Genomic DNA, 23250 nt, shown 5'->3' with positions numbered 1-23250 from the left:
CCCCGCCCCCCCAGTCTGCACTGCCCCCCCCGCCCCCCCCTCCCCCCAGTCTGCTCTGCCCCACCCGCACATCATAGCCTGGTCCCAGGTCTGTTTGTGTTGTCTTGTCAACGATTTGCTTGCACATGACCATAGGAGTTGGCAAGACAGCCACAACAGACCTGGGACCCCAATGTCAATTTAAGCTCCAGCTTTCCCTTGTGTTTTATGTTAATATGTGTTTGTGTTTGTTGTTTTTTTCTTTAACGGACGAGAGACGGCGGAGAGGAGAGGATGAAGGGGCGCGAGGGCGGGGGGAAGGGAGGCAAGAGAGAGGGCGAGAAGAAGAGAAAGATAGAGCAGACCCTGGGCGAACCGGCCGACGGGGCGGACCCCGCGGCGCGCCGACCTCCGCGGATGCGGAGGATAGGATTGCGACGCAGGAGAGGCGAGAGGAGCGAGAAGGATGGAGCTAGGGAGGGAGGCGAGTGGAAAGAGGGGATTAAACTTTGATCCCAGCCTGATGAATGGTGATTTACATTTGTTTACTTTTCACCTCATCCCAGAGATATTCTTAAAAATCGGATTAACCTTATTCAGATATCCAACAACACTATCTTCGCACAAAAATGGTTGGCCGTTCGAATCCTTAGAGTTTACATAGAGTTACATGAGGGAAGTGTTTAGACAGGCAAACCAGATGGGAACGTGTTAGGACAAGGCAAACAGCAGGGACAGGGGTCAGACCAAAGGCAAAAGGACAAGGGTGGGATTCTTTTAGACAGTGGTAACAGAGGACAGGGTTAGACAGGCAACAGAGCACGAATGGAAGTTGTTAGACGGACAGCGGGACAAGGTCAGACAGGCACAGAGGACAAGGGGGTTAGACAACGGAGTAACAGCAAGGGACAGGTTAGACAGGCAAACAGAGGACCAGAGCGTTTAGACAGACAACAGAGGGACAGGGGTTAGACAGGCAAAAGAGAGACAGGAAGTTAACAGCAACAGAAGACAGTTAGACAAACAAACAGAGGACAGGCGTTTTAGAACAGGACAACAGAGATATGTATAGATTAGTAAACCCCTGACCGCGAGGCAGGGCTGTCATATAGGGACGACAATTTTGTTTTCCTCACCAAAGCTTAAAAAAAAAAATCTGGTATATTGTTTGAAAGAACAAATAGCAGAAAACCTAGATTGCAGAACAGATAATTTAAAAATAAATTTGAGAGACGATAACAATTAACTCCTCAAACAAGCGGAGTGCTCAACTTTTCAGCCCCCTCCCTCCCCTCTCTTTTTTTTATAGGCATTGCGAAAGATGCGAGTCGTTTCAACACTCTTTGCCAGCACCAAATTAGCTAGATAACTCTTTGTCAAGATCACTTCATAACCAAGCCTGAACACAATGCTGGTGGACGAAGAGGATGTGGTGGTAGAGAGATGGACCTCTCTTTCCCTCTTCCCCTCCCTCTCTCCCTCTCTCCCTCTCTCTCCCTCTCTCTCCCTCTCTCTCCTCTCTATTTCGCTCTCATTCCATCCATCCTTCTACCCTATCCTGTTTCTCACAACAACCACGACAACACTCCTCTCGACACTCCACACACCTTCTGTCAAAATACTAGACATACATTTAAACTTCAACCCACTCATTATCGGCGTCAAATATCTAGAGAGATGGGACATTGAGGTTTCTGCATTTTACATAACATGGCTGCCATAGAATGTTGTAGCGTCATCTCCCCCATTAACATTACATGGAGAATATTTAAACAATGAAATGTCACTGAATGTCTAGYATTTAGAACAATATTCAACATTCTAAAAGTTGTCCCAACTCCACATATATGGCTCTGCTCATTTYTTAAGAGCCCCAACGCTCGGTCTGAACATTAATTGGCATCGCTTGCGGTGCGGTTTTGGAAGTATAAGGGCCTTATCTTTCATATCAGCGAGAAATAATGATCAAAAAACCAAAGGTTAAATTGATACACACCTTTATAGGGTTAGTGTACCCACACCGCCATATCTAACTTTTTATTTTTATTTTTTTAAACAGGTGTGTTCTAGAAATGTGTTGTCACTGAAAAATACTGTTGCTGCAACTGTGTTAAAATCGGTTTAAAAAAAAGTGTACAGTAAAGTAGAGGGATTTATGTTTCTAGAACCGTATCGCAATTGAGAATCGATTCACGTTTAGATGGGGTATTTATTTGGCCGTTTTGGCTGCCAGAGAAAGTKTACCTTTCCCAAAAAACATAGATTAAATTTGCTTTGTGAAGCCTGGAATGATTTTCATGTTGAACTGGCAACTTGTAGTTTTCTCCTCTACAAGGATATAAGTATTTTAAGTTCTGTACTATAAATATATCCTGTTTATCTTGGAAAAGTGGATTGTAATGAATGTAGGGTTCCCTTATTAAAATATGTAGCCTATTGTTTAAAAAAAAAAAGACTACCACTGTAATCCTAATGTTGGGGATAATAAAACTAGACTCTTAAATGTCTGCTTTTAATTGACTTATTTAATGTGATATTAATCTTGTTATTTGTGTTGTTTTTTTCGGTGCAAATTTCAAGTGACAGCTAGCCTAAATGTATTATGGTGAGGTAACTTTGCCAAATGTRATACCATAACACATTTTTGTGTTAATGCATGGTGCAACTTCAAATTATGGGGAGGCCAACTTTGCCTAAGTTAATAACTAGCTAATTGATTGATTTGCGGGTCAGCTGGGGGGTTTGACYATGTTTGTGCCAGGCAGATCGAGAAGCTTGCAGCAGAGCAGGAAGCGACTGCTACAGAGCGGYGACCTGCAATCAACGACGACATCAACAGCACTGCGCTCGGGAATATCTTTCTTCACCATCATGTAGCTTCGAGACAGAACGATTGTAGATATACACTTCTATAACAGCTGGTAAAATAGTGCCTGTGCATTGTGCAAAAAAAATAAAATTGATGAGGAATCGCAAGCTGGCTGGCTAGGCTAGCTAACTGCTCCAGGAAAAATGAAGGAGGTGAAGGGTTGCGGTATGCGGTCTTCCGTGGGCTTTCTGTCCCAGAGAAGGCTTTTCGGGAACCCGCTGATGAAGGAAGAATTTCAGAGGCTTAGGTTGGCAGGATGCACAAGCCTTTACAAGAAAGATATGCTGGGACATTTCGGGTGTGTAAACGCCATAGAGTTTTCCAACAATGGAGGGGAGTACCTTGTGTCCGGTAAGTTGGTAGCTGTAGATCATCCCTAGTTAGCATAGTTGCTAGCCTAGCGGCTACTGTGTTGTTGACAAATTACAGCTAACTAGCTAAACTTGCACGTCAGCTTGCAAGCTTGGTTGGGTGGTCGAGCCAGCATATGCACATTTGGCTCCCTAGTCATCCATTTCCAAAATGTAAGTTGTCAATTACGAACAAGAAAATAATTAAATGTGCAGGTCAGGCTTACATAGGTTAAATCATTTTGGCTAACCAAACCTATCTAGGTTAGCATGCTATCCAGCTGACAGAACTAGCTAGCTAGCTACACAGTTCTGCATTCCTGCACCTTCCTTTGATATAGGCTGACATTAGGTACCGGTAGCTAACTAGTTATCGTTTTAATAACATTATGCAGTTAGTTAACTATGCAACTTTTAACCAGTCTTTTCACAACAGTTTTGGCGTAGAATAGGGAGAGTTTGTATTTAGAAGAGTAATTACTCTGGTGTGTTAAACTGCTGGTGGGCCTTGCAAGCTGAGTAAGACCTTCAGAGCAGTGTAGAATAACTTGGCCTGTGTTTACAATGTCTTGTCTGTCCACCCATCTCTTTCTATCTCTGTTCTCTTTTTGCGCTCTCTCTCTCTGACTCTTTCTCTCTCCCCCTCTCTTTCTTGCTCTCTCCCCTGCCTCTCCATCTCTCTCCTTCCCTGCCACAGGAGGGGATGACCGCAGGGTGTTACTATGGAACATGGAGAGAGCACTTCATGCCCGCTCAGCCAAGCCTCTCAAACTGAAGGGAGAACACCTCTCCAACATCTTCTGTCTGGCATTTGACAGCACCAACAAGAGGGTGTTCTCTGGGGGTAAGTGAACAGACCATCACCCATTAATCTGTCATTCAATCAGTTTCATTAGTTAGCATAGAGTAGGAATTCAGACACCAGAGTTTTTCCTGGATCTAAATGGGGCTTTGGTGGGAGCGTGGCCAATGGGGCATCGCTGACCGAAAATGTCAGAGGCCCTCCTGTTGGCTGCAGAGGTAGCATATCTAGTTCTAAAGCACATTTCCTGCTCTGTTACACTTTCCCATGACTTATGCTGTCTGAGTGCCTGGAACATAACACAATCACCCCGACAACTCCCCCCCCCCCCCCCCCCCCAATTAAAAACAAACAAACATATGCACCCCAAAAAAACACACAGGCCGCCCACCCAAGACTTTTCTATGCAGGAAAAACTCTGGACTTGAGTGATTAGATCAAGGTTTTGAGAGACTATCTGTGGGTGGAGGCTACTGGCCGAGTTTCAAATCTGATCTTGTCAACTTCTTTTCACACATGCGAAGGCAGCATTTTAAGGTACCTTGAGATTGGAACACGCCAATGTTAACGTCCTTCCTCTGAAAAAAAGGCAGCATTTCTTATCGATTGGGACACAGCCATTGTCATGTCAAACACCGACCTACACATTGACCTGTTTGCCATAACAATGACATGRGAWTTGGCAAGATYGCACAAACAGATCTGMGCCTAGATTAGGTGACTAGTACTTGCTATTGTGGGTTAGTGGTTCAMTTGTTCTGTAGAGGGCTAGAGTTACCTGACCTCGGCTGTTTTTATAGCAATAGTTATGTTCCTGAGACCCCCATTTAGAATTGACAGCATATACGTAACCAATTCCAAAAAAGCTGTGCATAATAATTTGTATTAACCCCCGTAAAGTTTATATAGTWGTTGTGTTATCAGTCAATGAAAACAAAAACATGCAGTTGTTGACGTCAGTATGTGTACTTACTGGAAAGCATGGCTTATCAATGGTCTTATCCTATGAGTTTATGAATGTGTCATGCTGTCTTTCCTGACCTAGTTACCCTACTACCTTTTTAGAAATTAAGTGTTTCTATTGGGATTTGAGTTGACACGTGCTACCCCCTTTTTCCCCCCTTTTTCCCCCCTCATATGTTTGATTTGTCTCTCGTTTCAAAGGCAACGATGAACAGGTCATRCTTCATGATGTAGAGCGGTGAGTATATTTATTTCTCTTCATCGTCAGCTGCATCGTGTACTTATTTACTTACTTAGGCCCGTCACTTCTTCACGAGTATAGGCCATTGTGACCACTCCTCTCCATCGCGGTSTGTTCTGGGTAGTCTTCTCCAGCTCCTTCTATATGGGGCYGCAGGGTAGACTAGTGGTTAGAGCGTTGGACTAGTAATCGAAAGGTTGAAAGATTGAATCCCCGAGCTGACAAGGTAAAAATCTGTCTTTCTGCCCCTGAACAAGGTAGTTTAACCCACTGTTCGTAGGCCGTCATTGTAAATAAGAATTTGTTCATAACTGACTTGCCTAGTTAAATAAAGGAAAAAATATGGCATGCCGGTTTTCCTTGTATCTGCTGCAAGCTCRCGCAGATGTTTCCTCTTGTCTGAAATACTCCTCAGCAGGGTTTTGGGCTCAATTATATTTTAATTTCAGTCAATTTAAGGAAGTACACTGAAATTATTATTGTCATTAATGCTTTTCAATTAGAAATATTTTGGAATTTGGTTTACTTTGTGAATTGAAATGGAATTGACCTCAAACCAGCTCGTTGTGCATTTAGCTACAGGTTAATTAATGTATTATTCACAATGACATTACAACTTCTCTCTGTCAGCGAGACATTAATACAGACATTTGTACCAATAGCAACTATAGCTTACTACTTAGAAATCCTATACATTTCTTCATTCTAAGTGGAATGTTAGTATGAATATATGGACATTGGAACGTCTTATTTTTTTTTTTAAATAGCATGTAAAGATGTCTTGTTGTTTTGGTTTTATAAAAACAACATTTCAATACAGCTGTATTCTGTTTCCCTCCCAGAGGTGAGACTCTGAACGTGTTCCTCCATGATGATGCAGTGTACGGCCTGTCAGTCAGCCCCGTTAACGACAACGTGTTCGCCAGCTCCTCTGACGACGGACGGGTCCTTATCTGGGACACACGGGAGCCGCCACACGGAGGTACTTAACGTGCATGCGTACATGCATATACAGTGCATTCAGAATGTATTCAGACCCCTTCACTTTTTCCACATTTTGTTATATTACAGCCTTATTCTGAAATATATTAAATAAATAAAATGTCCTCATCAATCTACACACAATACCCCATAATGACATCACAATACCCCATGATGACATCACAATACCCCATGATGACATCACAATACCCCATAATGACATCACAATACCCCATAATGACAAAGTGAAAACAGGTTTATAGAAATGTTGGCAAATGTATTTATATATATATATATATGACACCTTATTTACATAAGTATTCAGACCCTTTATTATGAGACTCTAAATTGAGCTCAGGTGCTTCCTGTTTCCATTGATCATCCTTGAGACGTTTCTACAACTTGATTGGAGTCCACTTGTGGTAAATTCAATTGATTGAACATGAGTTGGAAAGGCACACACCTGTCTATATAAGGTCCCACAGGTGACAGTGCATGTCAGAGCAAAAACCAAGCCATGAGGTCGAAGGAATTGTCTGTAGCGCTCCGAGACAGGATTGTGCCGACGCACAGATCTGGGGAAGGGTACCAAAAAATGACTGCAGCATTGAAGGTCCCCAAGAACACAGTGGCCTCCATCATTCTTAAATGGAAGAAGTTTGGAACCACCAAGACTCTTCCTAGAGCTGGCCGCCCGGCAAACTAAGCAATCGGGAGAGAAGGGCCTTGGTCAGGGAGGTGACCAAGAACCCGACGGTCACTCTGAAAGAGCTCCAGAGTTCCTCTGTGGAGATGGGAGAACCTTCCAGAAGGACAACCATCTCTGCAGCACTCCACCAATCAGACCTTTATGGTAGATTGGCCAGACGGAAGCCACTCCTCAGTAAAAGGCACATGACAGCCTGCTTGGAGTTTGCCAAAAAGGCACCTGAAGATTCTCTGGTCTGATGAAACTAAAATTGAACTCTTTGGCCTGACTGCCAAGCGTCACATCTGGCGGAAACCTGGCAAACTCCAAGCGGGTGATCTCACAAAGGAAAACCCTGGAATGAGTAGGTCTGTCCAAACCTTTGACTGGTACTGTATATACATACACGTACATACAAACTTAATTTACCCTACTACACCATTTTCATGTGGTTACAAATTACTTTCAGATTACCAAGTTCATCTCGGCGCAGTGGCGTTATAAACATTTGATGGGGCTGGTTTCCCACGTAAACATGGATGATACCAAGACATAATCTGCACAATGCGTTCAAGGGGATGTGACTCAGTGATTCTGCACACTGAGTGGTATTGCTCAGGCCTTTCCTGTCAAACGGACACACTGACCCACTTCCATACGAGTACTGTTCATCTCCAAGCAAGACAGTCAGTGGGGTTTTCGATGATGATCAGGGAACCGTTTCCTGTATGACCCGGATTAACCTTCTCCTGGACTAGAACGCATGTCCTAAAAGGGAGACTCCATTTGAGATGGCTTTTAGTCCAGGAATAGGCCTAATCTGTGTGCGGAAACCAGCGGCAAATTAAAGTAATCTGGGGGTCTGTAAACCCAGGTACTTCCTGGTCACAGATCAAAGTCTGTTCCTGTATTCATTGTCGCTCTTTAACTGTTAGACCTATATCAGGAGACTGATCTCGGTGTATTACAGTATATACTACACAATAGGCTTCCTACCATCAATAAACATTTTATTGGTTGTGCTTCAAGAGCGGAATCTTCCCATACATAATGTCCCCCCCTGTGTTCTAGAGCCCTTATGTCATTGACTGAATATTTACAACAGCAGACTGTTGTCAGAGTATTACTGTATATAAAGCTATGTTTTCAGGGTATTATTGTATATAAAGCTATATTTTCAGGGTATTATTGTATATAAAGCTTTATTTTCAGGGTATTACTGTACATAAAGCTATGTTTTCACAGTATGACTGTAATTTAAAGCTATGTTTTCAGTGTATTATTGTATATAAAGCTATGTTTTCAGTGTATTATTGTATATAAAGCTATATTTTCAGTGTATTACTGTATGTAAAGCTATATTTTCAGGGTATTACTGTATGTAAAGCTATATTTTCAGGGTATTACTGCATGTAAAGCTATGTTTTCAGGGTATTACTGTATATAAAGCTATGTTTTCAGAGTATGACTGTATATAAAGCTATGTTTTCGGAGTATTACAGTATATGAAACATGCAATAGGCTTCCCCTTGATCATTAACAATGTAATCCGAGTTAAATACATGTCCTGTGTATTTCAGAGCCCTTCTGTCTGGCCAACTACCCGTCAGCCTTCCACAGTGTGATGTTCAACCCGGCAGAGCCCCGACTGCTGGCTACAGCCAACTCCAAGGAGGGCGTGGGGCTGTGGGACATACGCAAGCCTCGCACGTGAGACAACATGGCCGCCGTTAAACTGTCACTCTCAGAACCTTCATCCCTCTTAACTCTCAGAACTTTTAGGCTGTGAAATCCAGCAGATGTCTGACCTAATTTGTCCACTGGAGGGCACTGTTGTTTTATTATTGAGTCGTTGCTTCTAGTGTTGCACGGTATACCCGTACCGCAGTAATATCACGGRACCAAAAAGTCATGATACCAACGTTTTAGAAAACCGTAGTACCGTTTCATATGTTACTACCAACTTTACCCAGCCCTGTCGATCTAAAGAACCCGCTGGGACCTGTTATAAAGTGTTTATAAAGTCTGTTGTGTTTATAGATTCAGTTGAATTGAAGCGAACAGCCACTAGTCTCTTGTATGAGCAGGTCCAATAATATCCACAGCACTTTTATGCTCATATCACGTGTGGCAGCTACTCATGAGCTTCACAAGTAGGGTTCATATAGGCATTTACATATTTACATTTAAGTCATTTAGCTGACGCTCTTATCCAGAGCGACTTACAATTTGGAAAGTTCATACATATTCATCCTGGTCCCCCCGTGGGGAATGAACCCACAACCCTGGCGTTGCAAGCGCCATGCTCTACCAACTGAGCCACACGGGACCACGTATAGGCCTCATGTACGCCTAACTATAACAACAACCTATTTCTTTCTGGTGCTCCTTAAATTCTGTTTGGTGCGTAACGTTGTAGAAGTTGGGAGCAGTGTTTGTGAGAGGTGGTGTGTGTTTATGAGGGAGACAGAGGAAGGGAGGGAAGATTGTCTCTGTGTTAACTGAACAGTATAGAAGGGTTTCATGCAGTGTTTCCCCCCCCTTACTGACACGATGACATGCAGATCATTATACAGGTATATTAACCAATCAGCCATTCTATGCAACATTCTATTTATACACTGCACAGGGTGAAGTTAAATTCAATGTGCTGTATTGAGTAGAAGTGTACATTTCAGTGACAGGTTTTTAAGTGTCCGTGGCCAACAGGATATTTTCTTTTTTTACTTTGGTGTCTCGATACTACTCGGTATCGTGATACTTGGCATGGTTATCGTTGTGGAAATGTGGTATCTTTTGAAATGTGTATCGTGATACCTTGCATCGTGTCGTTTGTGAAATGTTGATATCGTGGATACTTGGCATGGTATCGTTTGTGAAATGTTGGTATCGTGATACTTGGCATGGCATCGTTTGTGAAATGTTGGTATCGTTTGTATCGTTTGTAAAATGTTGTTATCGTGATACTTGGCATGGTATCGTTTGTAAAATGTTGGTATCGTGATACTTGGCATGGTATCGTTTTGTAAAATGTTGGTATCGTGATACTTGGCATGGTATCGTTTGTAAAATGTTGGTATCGTGATACTTGCATGGTATTCGTTTGTAAAATGTTGGTATCGTTTGTAAAATGTTGGTATCGTGACAACACTAATGCTTATATTCTGACTATATAACACTGAAATTGCCTCTAAATGTAATCAGACCTGCTAAGTACCTTCCCTTTTGTCTTGCTGTTCTTTATCTACGCGGTTTATCAATCACATTTATTAAAGCCCTTTTTTTACCATCGGCAGCTGTCACAAAGTTGCTTTAAACAACAGTCAGCCGAGACCCCAAAAGAGCCAGACCTTTCCTTTCTAATCCACTTCTCTTTCCTGTTCTCTCCGTTCTCCTCTCTCTCTCTCCGTCTCTCTCTCTCTCTCCGTCTTTTCTCTCTCTCCGTCTCTCTCTCTCTCCGGGTTCTCTCTCTCTGTCTCTCCTCTCTCTCTCTGTCTCTCTGTCTCTCTCTCTCTCTGTCTCTCTGTCTTCTCTTCTCTCTCGTCTCTCTCTCTCTCTCCGTTCTATCTCTCTTTCCGTCTCGCTCTCTCTCTCTCCGTCTCTCTCTCCTCCGTCTCTCTTCTTCCCCCCCCCAGTTCTCCTGCTGCAGGACGCGGCAGATGTTCCTCCAGAGTTGCCATGTCGGTGCGTTTTAACAGCGCAGGGACCCAGCTCCTGGCACTGCGTCGCAGGTACCCCGGTCCTCTACGAGCTACACTTCTCGACTACCCAGCTTCCAGTTCGACAGACCAGGGCTACTTCAACTCCTGTACCATGAAGAGCTGCTGCTTCGCAGGGGACGAGGACCAGGTGAGGTAGACCCTGTCGTTCGTGTAAAAAGCCCAGGAAGGTGGAGGTTTCTGAGATACTGGATCCGACGGTCATACCACGCACAAAGTTGCTTAGATCACTGGTTTTGCCCATTCTAATATTTTATATAGCAAGCCACATGACTCACTGTCTGTAGGAAGGGGATGGTGTACCTAATATTTAGGCCAGTGAGCCTCATGTGTATATACACTACATGACCAAAAGTATGTAGACACCTACTCATCGAACATCTCATTACAATATCATGGGCATTAATATGGAGTTGTTCCCCCCCCCTTTGTTGCTATAACAGCCTCCACTCTTCTGGGAAGGCTTTCCACTAGATGTTGGTACATTGCTGCAGGGGACTTGTTCTGAGTCCATGTCGATGCTTAAATCACATCAGAAGACCCTAGAATTGTGTGGTGTATCTTTAATTGTGCGTTGTAAGAGAGGGGAATGTGCTGGTCTAGCCAGGTTTTTGCTGCTGCGTATGTCATGACAGAGTTAACGTACACATCTAGATGTGTATAAGAGACAGCCATTTTTGAGGGCATTTTGCTAAAAAGGAATGTGCTTGTCTAGCCAGGTTTTTGCTGCTGCGTATGTCATGACAGAGTTAACGAAACAAACGCCCACCCGGTTTGATACAAATAATCATGATACATTTCAGCCAGGTAAGCCTACTTTGCAGTTAACATTTAATTGAGAAAGTTTTTTTTTGGGGGGGGGGGGGTCTTTGTCTACCCAGAAGACAGTTATCATTATCGACGGTAATGGTAGACACATTCACGCACCATAAAGACATACAGGGGAAATATTGGCAGATTTGTCTTTTTTTTWAAAGCCAATTGTGGCTAACTAGGGGTGGGATAATGTGGATTTGATTGGATATTAGCCGGGAGCTTGAGGTGTCTCCGTARATTGTGAGATTTCTTTGACAATTTGTGTTGGAACTCGTTTCAGAATTTATTGTCYAGTTACTCAACCTGTTGGAGACCTCTACCCGAGTGAGACAGAGAAGATGTTGGGTTATTTTTCTCTTTTGGCTTGGTTTGACTCCTAGTTGGCTGGCACCAGTGTGTTTTCTACAAGTTACACCACGTCTCAAGTTCTATCTTCCCTCAGAGAAGAGATTTTTAAATCTCTACTGTACTGAACGAGCTGCTTGTTTTACACTGAGATTCGAGTCCGCTTTTCTCATTCATAAAGCGGTCTGGAGTGCTGATCTAGGATCAGTTCCCGTCTGAACCACTATCTGATCGATGAATCTATAAAAAGACACAAACTTAAAACTGAGTCTTAAGATCACAGCGCCCTTGAGACAATTAACGGCTTGATCCTAAAATGTGGTCGGCGGCGCGGTATAGATGATGTGACGCGATTGTGAGACTACGGAGGCAATGCAGAGGCCAAATATGGAGCTCCGCGCTCGCCAGCGCCTCCAAATGTGTAACAATGCAGAGGGCTCCGAATTAGCTACACATTGACAATGATGGTTGATGATAGCTGGGGGCGGTCCTCTATAAACACAACTCACTTCCTTGACAACAGCTCTGCGGCTGCACCCGAAGAGCAAGACGTATTAATATGTCCTGTCTTCTGCAGAGGCCGTATCACCGTAAATGCTTTATGAATATAGCCCTTGACTGAAAAAGGCCTGGGCCTGATGTTTCTGTTGTCCCGTCTGTCTGGTTCTGTTGTCCCGTCTGTCTGTGTGGGGGTTCTGTTGTCCCGTCTGTCTGGTTCTGTTGTCCGTCTGTCTGTGTGGGGGTTCTGTTGTCCCGTCTGTCTGTGTGGGGGTTCTGTGTCCCGTCTGTCTGTGTGGGGTTCTGTTGTCCCGTCTGTCTGGTGGGTCTGTTCCGTCTGTCTGTGTGGGGGTTCTGTTGTCCCGTCTGTCGCGTGGGGGTTCTGTTGTCCCGTCTGTCTGTGTGGGGGTTCTGTTGTCCCGTCTGTCTGTGTGGGGTTCTGTTGTCCCGTCTGTCTGCGTGGGGGTTCTGTTGTCCGTCTGTCTGCGGGGGGTTCTGTGTCCCGTCTGTCTGCGTGGGGGTTCTGTTGTCCCGTCTGTCTGGCGTGGGGTTCTGTTGTCGTCTGTCTGCTGGGGGTCTGTTGTCCGCGTCTGTCTGCGTGGGGTTCTGTTGTCCGTCTGTCTGCGTGGGGTTCTGTTGTCCCGTCTGTCTGCGTGGGGGTTCTGTTGTCCCGTCTGTCTGCGTGGGGGTTCTGTTGTCCCGTCTTCTGCGTGGGGTTCTGTTGTCCCGTCTGTCTGCGTGGGGGTTCTGTTGTCCCGTCTGTCTGCGTGGGGTTCTGTTGTGCCCGTCTGTCTGCGTGGGGGTTCTGTTGTCCCGTCTGTCTGCGTGGGGGTTCTGTTGTCCGTCTGTCTGCGTGGGGGTTCTGTTGTCCCGTCTGTCTGCGTGGGGGTTTCTGTTGTCCCGTCTGTCTGCGTGGGGGTTCTGTTGCCCGTCTGTCTGCTGGGGGTTCTGTTGTCCCGTCTGTCTGCGTGGGGGTTCTGTTGTCCCGTCTGTCTGCGTGGGGGTTCCGTTGTCCCGTCTGTCTGCGTGGGGGTTCCGTTGTCCCGTCTGTCTGCGTGGGGTTCCGTTGTCCCGTCTGTCTGCGTGGGGTTCCGTTGTCCCGTCTGTCTGCGGGGGGTTCGTTGTCCCGTCTGTCTGTCTGCGTGGGGGTTCCGTTGTCCGTCTGTCTGTCTGCGTGGGGTTCCGTTGTCCTCGTCTGTCTGTCTGCGTGGGGGTTCCGTGTCCCGTCTGTCTGTCTGCGTGGGGGTTCCGTTGTCCCGTCTGTCTGTTGCGTGGGGTTCCGTTGTCCCGTTGTCTAGTCCCCATCGTGGGGGTTCCGTTGTCCCGTCTGTCTGTCTGCGTGGGGGTTCTGTTGTCCCGTCTGTGTGGGGTTTCTGTTGTCCCGTCTGTCTGGTTCTGTTGTCCCGTCTGTCTGGTTCTGTTGTCCCGTCTGTCTATATAGTGAACTATTTTTTGAAGAGCCCATAGGGGGTAGGGAGCCATTTGGGACGCTTCCTATGTCTCTACTGAAATGGAATATCACATATTTCTTTAAGGAATCCAACGGTAGATGTTCCCTTGACTCTCTAGACAGTTTTGGTGATTTATTTATTTATCAACTTCTCTTTTTTATCAAGATGGCGCAGAGAATATTACCTGATAGTTGTTTGTAACAACATCATAATGTGTTTATTCAGAGGACTTTAACTATTATGCTCTGTCCCCAATGGACCCTATTCCCTATGTAGTGTACTACTTTATTCCCTATGTAGTGTACTACTTTATTCCCTACACAGGGAATAGGGTTCTGGTCTAAAGTAGTGCACTATATAGGGAATAGGGCTCTGGTCTAAAGTAGTGCACTATATAGGGAATAGGGCTCTGGTCTAAAGTAGTGCACTACACAGGAAATAGGGCTCTGGTCTAAAGTAGTGCACTATGCAGGGAATAGGGCCCTGGTCTAAAGTAGTGCACTATGCAGGGAATAGGGCCCTGGTCTAAAGTAGTGTACTATATAGGGAATAGGGCTCTGGTCTAAAGTAGTGCACRAWATAGGGCTCTGGTTTAAGTAGTGCACTATATAGGGCTCTGGTCTAAAGTAGTGCACTACATAGGGAATAGGGTGCCATTGGGGGTTGAAATATCTCTGTTTTCTTCCTCTAGTACATATTGTATATAGGGAATAGGGTGCCATTTGGGACTCAGGCTGATTATTATGGTAGATGCCTCTATGTTAATCTCTGTCTTCTTCCTCCAGTACATCCTGTCTGGATCGGATGACTTCAACCTGTATATGTGGAGAATCCCAAAGGATCCTGAAGCAGGTAAGTGGGTGTGTTTCTTATCGGTGCGTCCATCTGTGTCCATACGATTATAATCCCTCTCTCTTATTCCGCCCCGCTCCCTCTCCAGGAGGCCCGGGTCGCGTGGTGAACGGAGCGTCCATGATCCTAAAAGGTCACCGTTCCATCGTGAACCAGGTCCGGTTTAACCCCAGCACCTATATGATCTGCTCCTCCGGGGTCGAGAAGGTCATCAAGGTARGTTAGTGGTGATGTCGTCATCGGTGACCTCACCATTACGTCATCGTTATGTCATGATTTAGTTTTTCATCTCTCCATGGTTYAATTTTCAAATTTTCGTTTGACATTGAGTTTTTTTTTCTCTCACTTTATTTACATAATTAATAACAGTTAAAGTGTGGGTGTGTGACTTAGTTATTTGTAAAATGACTTGGRACATGATTGATTCATGTCATTACAACATCATGTCAATACATTGCATCACAATTGAATTTCCTCTCCGTTCAATTGTCTTGGAACTTACTTTTAAAGGGAAGGTAGCATGAGTTTTACCCAAAGTAACAACGTAGTGTAGTCATAGACATAGTAACTTAGTTGTAGTTGGTTACCTATAACTCAACAAAAATAGTTATGTTTTGAAATATTTATTAACTTATTTTAACTATATAGAGAATGCACTATTTCTCAACGTCATGTGGAGATTCTGGTTCATCTTAGCCAGCCATGAGCTACAATCCACCAATCACAAGGAGGTGTGACGTAAACAACCAATCAGATTTCCCTCATGATCCTGCTCGGCAGGCAGCTCGGACTTCTCCTGCACCAGAAGGCTTGCCCCTGCCTCAAAAGGAAAGTGGAAGATAATTCCTGCCTGCTCTAATATTTTAATACCGGTCTGTTTTTCTTATACATGTTTTGTCAACTTTTTGACCTGTTCTCTGAAGTAGGGAACCAGGGATTTTCAACCTTGGCTTAGTGCTAGCGCGCTCACCGACTGCTGTTGTGACGATTTCCATCTGCCTGGAGCTTTCCCCTGATCGCCACCATCTGGGTTATTGCCTCAGGAATCTATCTACTTCAGATTTACCTCGCTATTGGGTTAGCTATCCTCACTGACTCCTTCCTTGGCTGGTAAAATGGCCTCTCCTTCTGAAGCGCCTCCCTCCTTGGCTCTTCTTTGGTTGCAAACTCATCCACTTTACCATTGGATGGGCATCAGCTGTTCATCTGTAAGTCTCCGCTCTCTTGATTTTTAATCTGCTGGCTTTGTTTTAGTTGTTCTGTGGGTTCCTGCTTGTGCTCGTTGGTCTCGAGTTGTTATTTGTCTTTACTACTAAGCTTTGTCAACTGTGGTGGTTGGCTAGCGAGGCTAGTTTGCTGGATGGCTTTAGGTAATTCGAAAAGGTTTGTTTACTTTAATGTGGCTCAATTTTCTATTGAAGCAAATTAGCTAGTTGTACAACTGAATGCATTCAACTGAAATGTCTTCCGCATTTAACCAAAACAAATGTATTTATAAAGCCCTTCTTACAACAGCTGATAATATCTCGAKGTGCTGTACAGAAACCCAGCCTAAAACCCCAAAACAGCAAGCAATGCAGGTGTAGAAGTAACCGAATCCCCTCAGAGAGGTGCGGGTTGCTGCCATAATCGACATCCACGTATTCGGCACCCGGGGAACAGTGGGGTTAACTGCCTTGCTCAGGGGCGGAACGACAGGTTTCTACCTTGTCAGCTCGGGGATTTGAACCAGCAACCTTTCGGTTACTGGCCCAATGCTCTAACCCTAGGCTACTTGCCGCCCACAGTTCGGTGTCGATAACCTACTGACTCTGCAGTGCTACAGGCTGGTAGGGCTAACGTTAGCAGGCTAGTTGGATAGCAACCTTGCAAGCTTATTTGCAAATTCACAGTGTTTTCTTGTAAACACTGTGTAAACACTTCTTGTTTCTCCAACCCTCTTCCTGGAGATCTACTGTCCTGTAGGTTATCAGTCCAATCCTCTTCCTGGAGATCTACTGTCCTGTAGGTTATCAGTTCAACCCTCTTCCTGGAGATCTACTGTCCTGTAGGTTTTCAGTCCAACGCCTCTTCCTGAGATCTACTGTCCTGTAGGTTTAAAGCCCAACCTCTTCCTGGAGATCTACTGTCCTGTAGGTTTTCAGTCCAACCCTCTTCCTGGAGATCTACTGTCCTGTAGGTTATCAGTCCAACCCTCTTCCTGGAGATCTACTGTCCTGTAGGTTTTTAGTCCCCAAAAAACATTTTGCGGCATGACTTCGGTATTCCGATCGATTTTATGTTAGAACTCTATAAAATTGAAAAGTGAGTTTTGATGCTCAGTCTCTTCACCACTATCCACTGTCTCTGACTGAGACAACCCAGTCTCTACACCACTATCCATGTCTCTGACTGAGACAACTCAGTCTCTACACCACTATCCACTGTCTCTGACTGAGACAACTCAGTCTCTACACCACTATCCACTGTCTCTGACTGAGACAACTCAGTCTCTACACCACTATCCACTGTCTGTCTCTGCCACTCTCCAGCCCAGACAAACGTAGTGGCCTGAGCTTGTGAAAGGATGTAGTGTTAATTCCTCAACCTCCGCTCCTCCAGGTGTTCCCAAGGCTGCTGTTTGTACATCATCTTCTTCAACGTACCAGAGATGTGAGAGCTGGTACAGGCCCAACCAGGTGTTCAATCTAAACTGTAACCCTCCTCTCCTCTCCTGTCCTTCTCCTCTCCCCCTGAAACCTCTCCGTTCCCCCAGGCCTGGAGCCCCTACCAGCAGCCGGAGTGTCTGGGCGACCTGGATGGTTMTGTGGAGGATAAGTCCAGGAGTCTSTACAGCCATGAGGAGTACATCAACTTGGTCCTGAACAGCGGTAGTGGCCTGAGCCACGACTACGTCTCACAGGTAACACCGGTTCACATCCCAAATGACCCCCTATTCCATATATAGTGCACTACTTTTTCATATATAGTGCACTACTTTTCCATATATAGTGCACTACTTTTCCATATATAGTGCACTACTTTTCCATATATAGTGCACTACTTTTCCATATATAACACCCCCCCCTACACACACACACACACACTTTGTGGGGATTCATTAAGAACTGTTGCCTGTTATTTCAGTCCATCCAGGAGGATCCTCGTATGATGGCGTTCTTTGACTCTCTGGTGCGTCGGGAGATCGAGGGCTGGAGTTCGGACTCAGACAGTGACCTGAGTGAAGGGGCCATCCTGCAGCTCCACGCCAGGGGACGACGCTCCACACGGGCTATAAGAGACGGCGCCGGGGTCCTGGTTGGGAGTGGAGTCGCCACGCCTCTACCGCCCGCTGCTGCTGCTACCGCCGACTCAGACCGCTCCTCTTCGTCCTCATTAGCTGCCCCCGAGGCTTCGGGGGCGGAGCATCCTGAAGGGGTGGAGCCACCGCAGCCGAGGAGGCGTGGCAGCAGATATCAGCAGTCTGTGTTCTTATTGGACCTGGTGGGAGAGGACTCTGACTCCAGTGGGTTCTGGCCGGACCCCATGCCCCGGCCTCGCTCTCCCAGCCCCCGAGACAACTCCACCCTCTCTAGCCCCACCTCCTCCCCCGCCGGCGCCTCCTCTAGCTCCTCCTCTTCCACCTCCTCCACCAGCTCTGAGGACGAGGAGCAGAGGAGAGCCAGTAGGAGACAACGTACTGCAGCCCGGTGGCGACGCATGCACTTCCCCCGCCTGTCCAGTGGGGGGCGCCCCGAGTCCGCCCAGGCCTTGTACCCCGGGGGGGTCGACTCCTGCTCCTACCCCAAGATCTCAATCGACGAGGCCTCATCCTCCTCCGCATCCTCCACGGAGCTTCAGCAGGACCAGGACTCGGTCCAGATCGGACCCCACAGGAGTGGCTCTAAAACGGGGAGACGCAAGTCGCACACCCTCCCTGGTTCTAGTCCTGCAGTGTCCCTGGACAGCCAGGACGACCGAGCGGAGCAGGAGGGGCTCCTCATCGCCTCCCTTCTGTCTCAAGACGCCCTGCAGCAGAGGAACGAGTCCCGGGCAGGGAGGGTTGGAGAGAGGAGGGCTGCTTTAGAGAGAATGGCCGAGGGCTTAGATAGTCCTGAAGAGGCCGACGAGTCGGATCATAGTCGCTGGATCTCCCCTAGTTCCAGACACCACAGCCCTGGGCTGAACGGGCTGCAGCACCTTGACATGACTGAGGTGCCAGTAGGCTGTAGGGGTCGTCTGGCTCCAGACCTATTTGAATCCTCAGACTCAGAGGGAGAGACCTTAGAGTTGAAATCAGCAGGCACTAGGACCCTGGTGGAGGAGGGGGAGGAGGGGGGGTCATCGTCTCAGAGAGGCCCAGCCCAGGGTGCGCTGAAACGGACTCACCTGGGGTCAAGAGGTCAAGGGTCAGGGGAGGGGTCAGGGGGGTCAGAGACCTCAGAGAAGAAGTTCAAGACATGATGATTACACCTGAGGTGCCAGGTGATCATTTGGTTTTAGGGACCCCCCAGGTACAATCTGGGAAATGGACAACCCTGTTCCCTCGGTGTACTAGTTTAGGGCAACAGTAACCCGTAGACTTTAGGGCTACAGTAACCCGTAGACTTTAGGGCTTACCAGTAAACCCGTGACTTTAGGGCTACAGTAACCCGTAGGGCTTTAGGGCTACAGTAACCCGTAGACTTTAGGGCTACAGTAACCCGTAGACTTTAGGGCTACAGTAACCCGTAGACTTTAGGGCTACAGTAACCCGTAGACTTTAGGGCTACAGTAACCCGTAGACTTTAGGGCTACAGAACCCGTAGACTTAGGGCTACAGAACCCGTAGACTTTAGGGCTACAGTAACCCGTAGACTTTAGGGCTACAGTAAACCGTAGACTTTAGGGCTACAGTAACCCGTAGACTTTAGGGCTACAGTAACCCGTTGACTTTAGGGCTACAGTAACCCGTAGACTTTAGGGCTACGTAACCCGTAGACTGGCTGTATGAACCCGTAGACTTTAGGGCTACAGTAACCCGTAGACTTTAGGGCTAGTAACCGTAGCTTTAGGGCTACAGTAACCCGTAGACTTTAGGGCTACAGTAACCCGTAGACTTTAGGGCTACAGTAACCCGTAGACTTTAGGGCTACAGTAACCCGTAGACTTTAGGGCTACTGTAACCCGGTAGACTTTAGGGCTACAGTAACCCGTAGACTTTAGGCTACAGTAACCCGTAGACTTTAGGGCTACAGTAACCCGTAGACTTTAGGGATAGGGTGTCATTTCAGAAGCCTTAGATCAATTTAAGGTGGCTTTTCTATGGGTTTTTACAATCCAGTTTCTTGGTTTGGCGTCACTCTAAAAAGGGTGTCGCAATTTTGAGACATTGGGCGAGTTTGTTTGCGTGGCCCAGGTGGGCGGGGTTAGCACATTTTTTTAGACCATTCCATTGGTCCTTAAGTGAAATCTCCACCCACCGCCCATTGGGACACGTATTCTTTTGTGAGCAAAACCAGTGACATCATCACTTCTGTGGTCAAACCACAAAGAGACATAATATACTAACATAAGTAATCATATTGACAGTAATGGTGTGTAATTTCATTTGCTAGTCTTTTAGTCTTAAGGCAGAAATGTTTTTTTTTTTTTATGTTCATGTTTTGACAACAAATACATTGAGTTTTCATTTTAAGAGAACACCTTCCTGGGGGGGGGGGGGGCTCAAAATCAGGACTAACGCTTTCAGACGGTGTATTTAAATTGGAGTTAATGAGACTAGATTAATTTAGATTTTCTTTCAGTGGGATTCTCTGCTTAGCTTGGTGAGTTCTGCGTTTCCATGGCGATCTTGGTGCATCCAGCCCAACCAGCTGTTTTGAGTTGTGCATTAAAGATATTTATTTCAGTGTTTAAAAGGAATTGATTTCGCTCTTGTCTCCTCTCCTTCCTGTTTACCAGCAGCAGCAAATGTATTTTTTTTTTTGCTTTCTTCAATTAAAGAATCATTCATTATCAATGATTTCACTGCCATTTCTGAGCCTCTGTTCGTTGTAAGGAATGTTTTATCCATTTTACAATATAATTAGGGGGTGTTCCACATACCGACAGTCAGGTGGGTATTAAGGTTTTTGGGGTCACCGTTCGCTTCGGTTTTGGTACAGCGGGGGAAATGTAAAAGTAACCCAGCAATAGATCATGAGCCTTATAATATAGGGCCTATAAAAATCTGTGTTCTTTTTTGCGCTAATTCCGTTTTCTGAATTGAGTTTTTCCTGGTTTCAGTTTTTTTCCCTGTTTTGCAGGTTTTCCTCCAAATCCCTGTAGAGTTTTCTTTATTTTAATAGAAGCTCCCAATTTAGTTCAGAACAATCCTTAAAAGCCATCAGGAGACCATTGGAGGTAAAAAAAAATATTAAATAAAAAGATGTGTGTATTGTTTTTTATTCACAGTCACAAGTTTGGACACACCTACTCATTCCAGGGCGTTTCTTTGTTTTCTTTTTCTACCATTGTAGATAATAGTGAAGACATCTAAAAACTATGAAATAAACACATATGGAATCATGTAGCAACCCAAAAGAATGTAAAGAAAAATCCAAATATATTTGAAATTAATTCAAAGTAAGGCACCCTTGCCTGATGACAGCTTTGCAAGTCTTGGTATTCTCTCAACCAGCTTTCAATTAACAGGTGTGCCTGTTAATTTGTGGAATTTCTTTCAATAATGCATTTGAGATAATCATTTTGTGATGTGACAAGGTAGCGGTGTATACAGAAGATAGCCCTATTTGGTAAAAGACCAAGTCTTGTATTATGGCAAAAACAGCTCAAAAAAGAGAAAGAAACAGTCCATCATTACTTTAAGACATGAAGGTCAGTCAATACGGAAAATGTCAAGAACTCTGAAAGTTTCTTCAAGTGCAGTCGTAAAAACCATCAAGCACTATGATGAAACTGGCTCTCATTAGGACCTCCCAGGAAAGGGAAGGACCCCAGAGTTACATCTGCTGCAGAGGATAAGTAACAGACACATCTCAAACATGAACTGTTCAGAGGAGACTGGTGTGAATCAGGCCGTCATGGTCGACTTGCTGCAAAGAAACCACTACTAAAGGACACCAACAAGAAGAAGAGACTTGCTTGGACCAAGAAACACGAGCAATGGACATCTAGACTGGTGGAAATCTGTAGTCACCTGGATTTTTGGTTCCAACCCTGTGTCTTTGTGAGACGCAGAGTAAGTGAACAGGATGATCTCTGCATGTTGGTTCCCACCGTGAAGCATGGAGGAGGTGGTGGGGGTTGCTTTGCTGGTTGACACTGTTATTTAGAATTCAAGGCACACTTAACCCAGCATGGCTACCACAGAATTCTGCGGCAATACACCATTCCCATCTGGTTTGCGCTTAGTGGGACGATCATTTGTTTTTCAACAGGGACATGACCCAATACATACCTCCAGGCTGTGTAAGGGCTATTTGACCAAGGAGCGTGATGGAGTGCTGGCATCAGATGACCTGGCCTACATAATTTACCTGACATCAACCCAACTGAGATGGTTTAGGATGAGTTGGACCGCGGAGTGAAGGAACAGCAGCAACAAGTGCTCAGCATATGTTGTACTCCGTCAAGGACTGTTGAAAAAGCATTCCTCATGAAGCTGGTTGAGAGACGCCAAGAATATGCAAAGCTGTCATCAAGGCAAAGGGTGGTACTTTTAGAATCTGAAATAAAGCCCTTGAAGAGTAGGTGTCCCAACTTTTGACTGGAAGAGTGTGTGTGTGTGTGTGTGTGTTGGTGTGACACAGTGAATTCGGAAAGTATTCAGACCCCTTGACTTTTTCCATATTTTTATTACGTTACAGCCTTATTCTAAAATGGATTAAATTGAAGACACAGTATCCTATAATGACATCACAATACCCCAGAATGACATCACAATACCCCAGAATGACAAAGCAAAACGTTTATTTTTTTTATATATTTGTGCAAAGTATAAAGAACTGAAATATCCATTTACATTAGTATTCAGACCCTTTACTTTGTGGCCCAGCAGAGCCCGGACTTGAACCCGATCGAACATCGCTGGAGACCTGAAAAAAGCTGTGCAGCGACGCTCCTCATCCAACCTGACAGAGCTTAAGAGATCTGCAGAGAAGAATGGGAAAACCCCCCCAAATTCAGGTGTATTTGTATTTATTATGGATCCCCGTTAGCTGCTGCCAAAGCAGCAGCTACTCTTCCTGGGGTCCATCAAAATGAAGGCAGTTTATACAATTTTTAAAACATTTACCACATTCACAGATTTTACAACACACCGTGTGCCTCAGGCCCCTACTCCACCACTACCACATATCTACAGTACTAAATCCATGTGTGTATAATGCGTATTTATCGGTGTGTTCTGCATGTTTGTGGCCAATCTTGTAGCGTTATACCCAAGAAGACTCGAGGACTAATCGCTGCCAAAGGTGCTTCAACAAAGTACTGAGTTTAGGGTCTGAATACTAATGTAAATGTGATATTTTTGTTATTTACAGAAAATACATTTGCAAAAATGTATAACCTGTTTTTGGTTTGTCATTATGGGGTATTGTGTTAAGATTGGTGATAGAAAAAATGATTTAATAAGGGTGTAACGTAACAAAATGTGGACAAAAGTCAAGGGGTCTGAGTACTTTCCAAATGCACTGTATGTCATTTTTTTTTGGTGTCGATACCTTTTCATTTAG

The 23250-nt window shown here is 45.3% G+C and overlaps 1 protein-coding gene across 1 annotated transcript; it reads left to right on the top strand.

Annotated features, from left to right (window-relative positions):
- Positions 1–2711: 2711 nt before the first annotated feature.
- Positions 2712–19326, top strand: dcaf5 (ddb1 and cul4 associated factor 5). The gene is made up of 10 exons (XM_024136550.2): positions 2712–3199; positions 3896–4042; positions 5165–5201; positions 6047–6186; positions 8454–8583; positions 10509–10722; positions 14488–14554; positions 14643–14770; positions 17310–17456; positions 17681–19326. Exons 1-10 carry the CDS (start codon positions 2992–2994, stop codon positions 18995–18997), a joined length of 2535 nt encoding a protein of 844 aa, XP_023992318.1. The 5' UTR covers positions 2712–2991; the 3' UTR covers positions 18998–19326.
- Positions 19327–23250: the final 3924 nt, after the last annotated feature.

Source organism: Salvelinus sp. IW2-2015, unplaced genomic scaffold (genome assembly GCF_002910315.2).
Source record: "Salvelinus sp. IW2-2015 unplaced genomic scaffold, ASM291031v2 Un_scaffold957, whole genome shotgun sequence".
NCBI classification, from domain to species: domain Eukaryota; kingdom Metazoa; phylum Chordata; class Actinopteri; order Salmoniformes; family Salmonidae; genus Salvelinus; species Salvelinus sp. IW2-2015.
The sequence above is the reverse complement of the archived record's forward strand: the minus strand, read 5'-3'. Positions and strand labels throughout refer to the sequence as shown.